The sequence below is a fragment of the Brassica oleracea genome, chromosome C7 (genome assembly GCF_000695525.1).
Source record: "Brassica oleracea var. oleracea cultivar TO1000 chromosome C7, BOL, whole genome shotgun sequence".
Lineage (NCBI taxonomy): Eukaryota > Viridiplantae > Streptophyta > Magnoliopsida > Brassicales > Brassicaceae > Brassica > Brassica oleracea.
The window spans coordinates 16,963,350-16,975,513 of NC_027754.1; the positions used below are offsets into that span (position 1 = coordinate 16,963,350).

The window sequence follows — 12,164 nt, forward strand, 5'->3', positions numbered from 1 at the left end:
TGCACGATGGGTGCGCTGACTAGAGCTCCTTTGATCGTGTGGAGGGCTGACAAACAATCGCTGTCGAACTCAAATCTTGTCTCTTTGCAGAGCAGGCGAGTGAGTGGTCTTGCGATTTTGGAAAAGTCCTTGATGAATCTTCTGTAAAAGCCAGCATGTCCAAGGAAACTCTTGATTCCTTTGACAGAGTTTGGAGGTTGTAAGCTCATCATCACTTCTATCTTTGCCTTGTCCACTTCGATCCCCTTTTCGGAGATTTTGTGACCGAGAACGATCCCATCTCGCACCATGAAGTGACACTTCTCCCAATTCAAAACGAGATGCTTTTCCTCGCAGCGCTGAAGGACCCTGCACAAGTTTGACAAACACACAGAAAAGGAGTTCCCATAGACGCTAAAATCGTCCATGAAGACTTCCATTATATCGTCAATTAGGTCAGTGAAAATAGACATCATGCAACGCTGGAATGCTGCGGGAGCGTTGCACAAACCAAACGGCATTCTCCTGTAGGCAAAGGTGCCGTAAGGACATGTGAAGGTCGTCTTCTCCTGATCGTCTGGGTGAATGGGAATCTGAAAGAAACCTGAATAACCATCTAAGAAGCAGTAATATGGGTGGTTAGCCAATCTCTCAAGCATTTGATCAATAAATGGGAGCGGGAAGTGATCCTTTTGTGTAGCCGTATTTAATTTTCGAAAATCAATACACATACGGTGACCGGTTACTGTCCTAGTGGGTATCAATTCGTTCTTTTCATTAGCAACCACAATGATCCCCCCTTTCTTAGGATCTACATGAACAGGACTAACCCACTTACTATCAGAAATAGCATAAATTACACCAGCTTTTAGAAGTTTCAGTATCTCTTTCTTAACAACATCTGTTAGATTTAGGTTTAACCGTCTCTGATGTTCTACAGAAGTCATCGATTCATCTTCTAGGTGTATTCTATGCATGCATAAATCAGGTGAAATACCGGGAATATAAGCTAACGAATATCCTATTGCCTTGTGGTATTTTCTCAATTCACACAATAGTTTAGCAGTTTCCACATTATTAATCTCAGAGTTCACGATAACAGGGTATGTTGAATTCATACCTGAGTCCCGCTGGATTCGATCTTTGGAGCCTTGAGTTCGCTCCACGAATCATCGAGCTGGCTGGTTGGTTTGGTCGGCTTTTTAGGAGCAGCTGCTCCTCCTGGTGAAATCTGATTGTTCGTTTCCCCCAGACTTAGAAAAGCGACCGGCTTCTCGATGATTTCACACGAGTCTAGCATCTTTTCGTGTCCGTCGGCATCAACGTTGCACTTGTTCTGCTCAGACTCTACTCGTATCAGAGCTACTTCCAAAAGATCATCTGCGAGGATTTCTTCGATCATCCCTTGTTGAGGGGTCAAGGCAGCATTCTCGTCGCTAATCGTGAAGTTCTGACCATCTAGCATAGGTCGTTTGAGAAGCTCATCCATCTCGAACTTCATCACAATATCTCCCAGTTGGAGATTAATCGTCCCGTTGCGGACGTCAATTATTGCACCAACTGTGTACAGGAAAGGACTGCCCAGGATGAGAGGGTCTTTTGGTTCATATTCGAGCTCTAGAACCACAAAGTCTGCAGGAACAGTGGTGTCACCAATTTGAACTTGTAGGTCTTCAAGAACACCTACTGGCAACTTAACTGATCTGTCTACGAACACCAAAGAAATCCTAGTTGGCTTGAAGTTGGTTAGTCCCGTGCGTTTTGCAACTGAGTAGGGCATGAGATTCACACTAGAACCCAAATCGCATAAGGAACAAGCGAAGACTGTCTTTCCAATCTGAACAGATAGGACAAATTTTGTAGGATCTTCCAATTTCCTGACTGTTCTGTTTTGAAAGACTGCGCTGCATTCTTTCGAGACCATCATGATGTCGCTGTCTGCAGAATTTTTCCCGGAGATCAGCCCTTTCACAAGACTGCGCATTGAAGGAATTGTGGGAACCGAAATTCGCACTGTCGATTTCCGTTTATATAAGGAAACTAGGAAAACCCTAATTTCCCAGAGGTCCCGGATATCTGCTAATACCACATGCCAAGCAATCAGAACACGAAACAAGAACAATAATGAAATAAGAAATCAAAAAAGAGAGCAAGATAGTTCTTATTCCGAATCTGCGTTTGACACTTACAACAAGGTAAGTGCCTGGGCTACGAGAGCTGTCGGCGAGATTCCTAATTCTAAAACCCTAAGACGGCAAAAACCTAATTGAGTCGCAGCTCGAATAGCAAAAACGGAAAATTGCCTAAAATTGCTCTAAGTGCTAAGATTGCTGTAAAAAGTCCTCCCCATGCCTCTCGCCTAGGACTCCTTATATATTGTCTCCAAAGTCGGTTTACGTTTTTCCTCTTCTGCTTCCATAGTATAAAAATAGAGATATTCCATTTTTTCCGATCTTCGTAATTATCTTCAACCTTCCGTATTAATTTATCCGCGGAAACTTGACATTTATCCTTCCTTGTGGACCAAGCGTAAACCGTGCTGCGGTTTACGGGCTTTTGGTTAGGAAATTGTAGGATGGGCCTCGAGTCTTGGGCCATCTTCCGACTCGAAGCGTTTGTTAGGGCTTCTTTCGATAAAAAACGAACTTTCCGCAGTTTTTACGGTAAAGTTTGATCGATAACTTATAATGGCGGGGAATCGTGAAATGGGTTCGCTACGGTCTTCGGGAGATAGCATCGAAGGGTAGGCGAGAATGCATGGACTAATGTCGTATCGATTATTAGAGTTGATATAATAAATAAATATCTAAATAAATAAAAAATATATTTTTTTTAATTTGTTTACGAATGGTAGCGACTGAGCCTTGGCTCGAACTCGGACGCTAGTAGCGACCGAGTGGAGCACGTGTTCGGTCGTTGTGTAACGATCCTTTTTGGGCTTTTGTCCGATGACTCGCGTTTCCTCCGTAAAGCTTTTCGTAGAGAAGAATCTATTTCAAAAAAGTATTTGTCGAAGAAGTTTTCTACGTTTTTCTTCTTCGGGGATTTGGACGTTAACTTCGTCGTAACCGTTTTTGACCCCAACAGGAATCATCTGAATAGCATCCATGAGAGAGAACTTAACGTTCAACTCTTCTAGCATCTTTTTGCACTTCATCTCTTCGCAATCCTTGTGTGATTTCTTAGCAGGGACTGGATAGGGAACTTTTGGAATGTAGACGCGTGTTGGAACAGGTTGATCTTGAGTCGTGGGGTCTACTGGTTCTGCGGTTGTTGGCTGTTCCAGTTAATGATCGTCATCGTGGACATCCTAAAGCGAATGTGGTTCTCCCTCTTTCTGTTTTCCCTTCTCAGTGAGCTTCTTGGGCACATGATCTGATAGATGTCTTCCACTTCTCAGCTCGACTGCGTTACAGTCCTTGGGATTCTTGTCTGTTTTTCCTGGGAGTGTTCCATGTTGCCATTTTATTGTTTCAGCAGTTTGAGCAATCTAAACGTCCATCTGCCTTATGTGCCTCGCTACAACATCGTTTTTGGAATTCAATTCTGTGAACATGTTGTCCATCCGAGTGTTTATCTCGGTTGTAACATGGTTCAGTGCTTTTCCTTAAATCTGTTGACCTTGCAGAAGTTGTTGCATCATTACCTTAAGCTCATCTGGCAAACCGCTCGCGGTTTCAGGAGCAGCCTGTGGATTATTCTACTGGTTCTGAAATTGATTCTGAGCCTGGCTGAGGATGAACATCTTCCCATTCTGATTCTGATTCTGATTCTGATTCTGATTCTGATTCTGATTCTGATTCTGATTCTGGAAGTATGGCTTCTGATATCAAGTGTTTTGGAACTGATTTCCATGAGATCTGTCATTGGGGTTATCTGGATTGGTCTTGTACGAGAAAAGATGCGGGTTGTTCCTCACATTAGGATTTGGATGGTAATTTTTAAACTGCCAACCCTGCCCGTTAACGTAACTGACCACTTACTGATCTTCTTCTGATGTCTCGGTTTCTGCTGCATCATCTGTAGTACCTGGTTCCAGATTGGTTTCTTCCATGACATAGATCTGATTCTGATTGTTCTTGAGCAGCAAAATCGACCTTAGCGGCGAGGTCATCAATCTTCCTAGTGTCCATGCTGTTCACCTTTTTGGAACGGTCAATTTCCTCGTTCTTGTTGGACGAACTAGCTGCCATGTTCTCTATTAGCGCGTGAGCTCCTACTGTGGTTTGAGTCATGAAATCTCCATTGCTCACTGCGTTCAGAGCATTGCGGAACTCCCATTTCACTCCATCGTAGAAGATTCCTAGAACATTGTCATCATCGAACCCGTGATGAGGACACTCTCTGAGGGTATCACTGAACCGTTCACAAGCTTCATTGAAAGGTTCACTAGCGAGTTGCTTGAAGGAGGAAATTTTGTTCCGTAGGGCAGTTGTTTTGGCTTTTGTATAGAAGTGTCCCAAGAAAGCCGCTCTAACCTGTTCCCAAGAAGTTAGGGAACCTGTGGGTAATGACTTAAGCCATCGTGAAGTCGGGTAGGACGCCGTTTGCACGAGTGAAACTACATATCTCTTCAAAAGATTCAATGTGTTACATCGGTATCTCAGCTGACAGTCCATGAAACATCTTTCTCTGGACAAGATTGATCATGCCGGGTTTTATCTCGAAATCTGCCCTTTGACATGGTGGTGGAGCGATAGCAGATCGCGTAGCAGGGATGTTACGCGGTAGGTTTCTCTCACCAATTGGGACAGGTGGTTCCCGCTGTGCAGCCAGTTGCTGCGCTGCGATTGTTTGCTGTAACTCTTGCATCTGTTGCATCTGCTGTTGCATCTGTTGCATAGACGCGACCATTTGTTCTGGAGTGCCAAAGTCGGCCATTGTTGTAGTGATTGCTTTTTGTTGACGGTTGGTTCTTTCTAAGCTTGTGAGTTCCTGGTTTGTAAGCGAAATTAAATCCCCTTGTGTATTGCTCTGAGTATGTCTACTGGTCATGCACCTGGGTCTTTAACTGCAAAAAAGAATTTAAACAAGTTAGAAATTTTAGACTAAATAAATAACCGAAAAATAAAGGTAAAAAGCTGGTCCCCGTCGCAACGGCGCAAAAACTTGTTACACTAAAATTGGATCTTAATCTACTGTCAAGTTAAAAGTGTAGTTGTAATATTTTTAGATTCAATTCCAGAGGACCAGTTCACACTTTATCTTTATGAGATCAGAATTAAGCTAAAACGAAGTAGGGGTTTTAAGAAGATGTAAATAACGTAAGGAACAAGTAACAAGATTAGGTTGTTTTCGAATTGATTAAAGGCGCTAGTCTAGGGTTTCTTTTCAGGCAAGGAGTTCGCGAACCAAGCAATTATTCAAGTTCAGTTTATAACAAGTCTAAATTCGGATCACTCTGATTGAATCAACCCACTCTCGTGGTGTTGATTCCTTTGCGAGTCGGTCTTGATGCCTAAACTCTCGTTTGGATCAAGACGCGCCAGCAAGCTTTAGAGATCAAGTCCGATATGTTCATAATCGTTCTAAAATAATAAATAGGAAACTATATATATAGGAGCCACAGGCGGCTAGAAGAAGGAAATAGAAAATTTAGGGCAAATCCTGAAATATTTGGAAACTTTCTTTTTTTATCTTTGTCGCTGGAACATGCACTCAGGCTGGTCTGGTTGGCTGTTCTGCGCGAAAGACTCCAAATCATACTTTTTTCTCTTCTTTTCCTCTAGCTGGTCCATTTCCCATACAATACAACTCTAGACCTGTTATGATTCAAAAGAGACTAAAAGACTCGATAAAACCTTGAAAACTATTAGTAAGACATACGTATAATGGACGGAGCGGTTGTTCTGTGTCGCTTCCCAGACTGATCGAATAGACATGCTCGACTGGAAGGTTGTCATCAAGTGCTGTATTTTTATCTATTTTCATTCTGGAGAGGTGATCTGCAACGTCATTCTCAATGCCCTTTTTATCTTTGATTTCTAGGTCAAATTCCTGGAGTAATAAGATCCATTGGAGTAGCCTTGGTTTCGCATCCTTCTTCGTCAGCAAATACCTCAATGCTGCATGATCTGTGCGCACTATCACCTTAGATCCCACTAAGTAGGATCTGAACATTTCAAAGGCATAGACAATTGCTAGAAGTTCCTTTTCTGTAGTTGCAAAGCGACACTGAGCTTCATCTAATGTCCTGCTCGCATAATAGATCACGTGAAGCTTCTTGTCTTTTCGTTGTCCTAGCACAGCTCCAACTACGAAGTCGCTTGCGTCTGTCATGATCTCGAATGGGAGCTCCCAGTCTGGTGGTTGCACGATGGGTGCGCTGACTAGAGCTCCTTTGATCAATTTGATACACTACAATTGGATCTTAATCTACTGTCAAGTTAACAGTGTAGTTGTAAAATTTTTAGATTCAATTCCAGAGGACCAGTTCACACTTTATCTTTATGGGATCAGAATTAAGCTAAAACGAAGTAGGGGTTTTAAGAAGATGTAAATAACGTAAGGAACAAGTAACAAGATTAGGTTGTTTTCGAATTGATTAAAGGCGCTAGTCTAGGGTTTCTTTTCAGGCAAGGAGTTCGCGAACCAAGCAATTATTCAAGTTCAGTTTATAACAAGTTTAAACTCGGATCACTCTGATTGAATCAACCCACTCTCGTGGTGTTGATTCCTTTGCGAGTCGGTCTTGATGCCTAAACTCTCGTTTGGATCAAGACGCGCCACCAAGCTTTAGAGATCAAGTCCGATATGTTCATAATACACCCTAATATCTACTCTCGCTGATTAGGGATGCAAGCTCATTCAAGAAATATCAGGTTATCAATCAATGGTTAGCTAAATCGATTAACCCTAATTCATGCACTAAGTGATTGGTTCAATGCAAGCAATAGAACATATATGAATGTAGACAATCTTAAGATGACTTATCTATGCTTCAGCTCACGAATCCAAAACCCTAGAACCCTAAACTAACTCGGTGACTACTCAGACATAACACAAGAACATAGAAGCATGATTTCTGAATAATACTGCATATAATAAACATTAGAAATCAGAGGGTTCAGGATAATCTTCTCTAGGAGATAGATGGAGTCGTCTCCCTTACAAGTAGCAAATCGCAAATCACAAGCTCTCTCAGGTATTTCTTGCGTAAAACTGAGGTGGTTCTAAAATAATAAATAGCAAACTATATTTATAGGAGCCACAGACGGCTAGAAGAAGGAAATAGGAAATCTAGGGCAAATCCCGAAATATTTGGAAACTTTCTTTTTTTTATCTCTGTCGCTGGAACAGGCACTCATGCTGCTCTGGTTGGCTGTTTTGCGCAAAGGACTCCAAATCATACTTTTTTCTTTTCTTTTCCTCTAGCTGGTCCATTTCTCATCCAATACAACTCTAGACCTGTTATGACTCAAAAGGGACTAAAAAGACTCGATAAAACTTTGAAAACTATTAGTAAGACATACATATAATGTGCCAAAAACACAATATATCACAATTACAGACAGGTTGAAAATGTTACATCAATCTGAGAGGACTGCTGCATCGATGTGGTGGCATGCCGAACATGTCCAGAGGGATGGCGAGGTCGCTCATCCATCAGATGCAAGAGCGTGGAAACATTTCAACAAGGTACACCCAAATTTCAGTAGAAATATTTGGAATGTCTATCTTGGGTTATGCACCGATGGATTTAGTCCATTCGGAATGTCTGAGAGACAATACCCTCGCCTTCGAAGTTCTGGGATAAACTGGTTAGCTGTTATAAAAATTACACCTCGTTGACGAATTGTTACTGGAGAAGAACCACCTTTGCAAGAAGAAGACGCTATCAATGAAGTTGATGTACCTGATCAACAACTTAATGAAATCCTTCTGATCGATCAGGAAAACCAACAATATGAAGATCTTCCCGAAGATGTGACAGAAGAAGCACGTGAAGACGAGTTCGATGGAAGCGACGATGATCATTGTACTTATCTTGATGAGAATGAAAACGGTTCAGAATGATGTAATCTATGTAACAAATGTTGTTGTTTTTTCATTTTTTCATTTTAATTTTAATGTATCTGTAACAAATGTAGTTTTTCTTATTCATTTTCTCATTTTAATGTATGTGTAACATATGTTGTTTTATATAATACTAGGGGGGTGTCCGCGCTTCGCGCGGAATATTATTTTATTGTTGTTAAGTATGATGTTTTTGAATGATGTAATTATATGGTCATTATTTATTTGTGAAGAGCATGATTTATTATTTTATTGTGTGATGTAGTATTAGGTTATAGGTTAATATATTATGTGTTTGTCTTTTCAATAACGTGTTGTTGTGTGTATAGTAGTATGTTAGTGGTGAAATGAGCTTCCGATGTAAAGCATCTTGAATTTCAATAAATTTTCATTTAAGCATTTATTGATTCTAACATTTAACGGTTTAAGCGTCAACATTGTATTTAATATTTTCACATTTTTGAACACTACTCTTTTTGTTAACAACGTCGAACATTATTCTCCTAAGATGTTTTTTCCTTCTCCGCATATTTTGACTTGAGCCATCACCATCTATGTATTTCGTTTACATTTCCAGTGTGCGGTGTTTCTTACCATCACCGGAAAAAGACTCACCTTCGTTTCTCTTGTTTTTCCTCGTCTTTTTCTCTTGTGAGATTAACTAATATTTGTTGTAGATCATGTTTATGAGTTCCCAGTTGTGCGGTTGTTTCTCATGATGTTGTACGCAGTTCTGGTCAATATTTGTCCTCTTCTTCCTTAAATTTGGCTAATGTTAGGAACTACATCTCCTTGGAGCTTTGTGATTCTTCGTTGGCAATGAGCGCCTTGTATGTGGTTGTTTGTTTGTGAGGTGCTTCTTAACTCTTAGCTGGTGGTTGTGCTTTAGGCATGTGTTTTTGTGCTTCGTGGTGACTTTTATCTTCCAATGATTATTCTCCTTCTGACCCGTTTATTTTTATTTTTTGGGTTGGTGCTTGATCGCGTTCATTTGTGTTCCAGACTTTTAATGAGTTAGTGTTACTATAGTATTTTGTTTTTTCTTTGAGATTTTGGAAATTTAAGTTTAGATTATGTATCGTACTCTAGTTTTTTGAGTTTAGTTATTTTATAGTTTTTAATAGTCAAATAAATTTATAATTTGTAAATAAAATAATAGAAAATATCAAAAAAAAAGCTTATGTTATTTTTTATTTATGAATAAATAAAATATTTATAATATATTTATAATATATATTTTTATTCATCTTCAATTTTACTGACCAATAAAATAGATTATTAAATTTCATATAATAATGGTTAGTGTGAGAAAGATTTTATGGCACAGTTAGAAAGTATTAAGCCAAATTGTAAAAGTGTAAAAGAAGAATGACCTAAAATGTAAAAACAAAAAATATATAAGGACACATGTCATCAAACCCCCCTGCCACTTGTCATAAGAATAGAAAAAGTTAACTCTATATATATAGATGTTTTCTTTTGGTTTTAAAAAATTAATTTGGAGTTTAGGGTTTAAGTTGGATAAAGAGATAAAGAGGAAGAAGATGTAAAGAAGAAGATGGTGTTATAAGATAATTGACTTTGGGGTTTAGGTTTTTGGGTTTAGGGTTAATCCTCCTAAAGTCATCGTAAACAAAAACACGGGCCTGGTAAATTCGTCGTAAATGAAAATAGCATGAGCGTTCCACGTAAATTCGTCGTAAATATTCCACGTAAATTCGTTGTAAAGTTAAAAACACGGGCCTGGTAAATTCGTCGTAAATGAAAAAAATTAGCCTGGTAATTTCGTCGTAACTGGAAAAAGGCAGGCCTGGTAACTTCGTCGTAACTTTACGACGACTTTATGAGGAATGTCTTTTCTTATATATAGGCGACGCCTCAGAATGAGCTTTACTCGTTCAGTCCTCCCAAATCCCTCTCCACTCCTCTAAGGTAACCTCTCCCTCTCTCTAATTTTTTTTTTTTTTTAATTTAGTTTTAGGTGGTTAGTATAGGTAATTAGTTTAAGAGGTTAATATAGGTAATTAGTTTAGGTGATTAGTTAGGTATCAAAATAATATTTTTAAATTATGTCGTTAATGATAAAACTAACAGTAATTTTTTTTTTCAAATTTAGATGGGTCCTAGAAGAAAGCCAACTGCACCTACTTACTCTCAGATGTTTTATGATGGTGTCGGGACATCTTCTTCCGGTCCATCAGCTTCCGAGGCAGTCCCGGACTCTCAGACATCTCAGAGAGTTTCTTGGAGTCCTCCTCCTCCTGCACCTCATATGCCTCCACCACCTCCTCCTCCAGCCGCTGCACCTCAGCCTGTCCCAGCAGGTGTAGTTCATCCAGATTTGCGTGTGCCTCCATCTGCCCCATACGCGAGATATACAGTGGAGGATTTGCTCGCCCAGCCTGGAAGAGAGTGCTTGGATGTTCTGGATCCCGATAGACTGCCGGGAACTTATTGGTAACTTATTATTTTTAGTACATTAAAATTTAAATTATATTTTTAAACAATTAGGTTCTCTTTTCAGGTTTGGGGCCAACAACCGAGTTGGCCGGAGCGTGTCAGAGACGATCAAGGGATACTATGGCGGAGCGTATCCGAATTGGAGCAAGACTCCAGACCACGTTAAGACGACTTGGTTTAAATGTTTTGTGGTGATATTTTTTTTTTTAAAATCTAATTAAATTTTTATATCTAATTAAATTTTTATTTTAAATTTTTCAAAATTTTGTTTGTTTCAGCAAAGGTGGCACTGGTCCTTGGGAATCACCGAGAGGGTGAAGAGGAAGTTCGTTGCAAAGGCAAAGACCCGTCTTTGCAACACTGTCTCCGATTGGAAGGACAAGTGGGAGATCTACGTTTATGACGGAAAGCCCACCGAGCTCACGAAGGAAGTATGGGATGATCTCATCGCCTATTGGAAGCTACCCTCTTCGATCTGTAAGGCCAACTCGTGCTCTGTTTCCCGGAGAACGAAGGACAAAGATGGTCATTTGCCCATGGTTCACAAAACCGGAAAAAAGCCTCACGCCGGAATCCGTCTAGAAGCGGTAAGTTGTTTCTAATATTTATTTTGAATTTTTTAATTAATTTAAATTTTAATATTTTATTTTATTTTATTTTTTTGTTTGTAGTATGAGAAGATGGGAGTCTTACCATCTCTGTCTGATCTATTCAAGATGACTCACGCCACATCAGACGAGATTTTTGTGGATCCGGCATCCGAGAAACTCTTCAACGCAGTGGCTTCTCGGGTTGAAGAGCGGGAGACGCAATTAACCCAGCAGTCTCCCGATGGATTACCCGTCAAACTGACCACCGAAGAGGTCAACAGGATCTTCGAAGAGGTAAAACTTTATAAATTTATTTAAATAAATTTAACTATTTAATAAAATTTTACTATATTAATATGTTTTTATAGGTGGTCCTAGAAAGAAGGGACGTACAGTGGGCATAGGTTCTGTTAACGAAGTTGCTAAGGCAACTTCGTCATACGCTTCGAGACGGGATGAAGAGAACTCTCAGATGAGAGCTCGAATGGATAGCCATAAGGATCGTTTAGACTCTCTTGAGAATCTGCTGGACGTGATGGCGGTGGGAAACCCGACTATGCAGCAAGCACTAAATGAGAGACGAGCAGCTCTCGGGATGCCAATACGGAATCCCGAAGATGTCGATCCAGACCGTTCTCAACCGAGCACCGCCACCGACTACTTCGATAATATGTAGTAGTTTTTTTTCATTTTGTATTATGAATTTAAATATTATGTTTTGATTTTTAAATAGTTTTTAAAAATATTTTTTCTTTTTCATATTTCATTTTATATTTAAAATTTTTAAAAATTCAAATTTTAAATAATATTATTATTTTAATTTAATATTAAATGGTAAGAAACGATGTAAATTCGTTGTAAACTTTACATGGAATTTACATTGAAATCCTCGTAACATCGTCGTAACTTATACGTGGAGCTTACATGGACAGCATTATAAAATCCTCGTAAATGTTACATGGAGTTTATATCAAAATAATACGAGTCCTTTACATCGAAATAATACGAGTACTTTACAACGAAATGTTACGTCTCGTTTACGACAAAATGTTTTCTTCCGTTTTACGAGGAAAGCATTCCTCGTAAACGTTACCACGTGTTTACAACGAAACCTCCGTT

General features: G+C 39.6%; 1 protein-coding gene across 1 annotated transcript; it reads left to right on the forward strand.

Moving 5' to 3' along the window:
• Window positions 1-10,111: 10,111 nt before the first annotated feature.
• LOC106302714 lies at window positions 10,112-11,721 on the forward strand. The gene is made up of 6 exons (XM_013739170.1): window positions 10,112-10,452; window positions 10,520-10,616; window positions 10,734-10,769; window positions 10,833-11,042; window positions 11,172-11,339; window positions 11,518-11,721. The coding sequence occupies exons 1-6, from the start codon at window positions 10,112-10,114 to the stop codon at window positions 11,719-11,721; spliced, it is 1,056 nt and encodes a 351-aa protein (XP_013594624.1).
• Window positions 11,722-12,164: the final 443 nt, after the last annotated feature.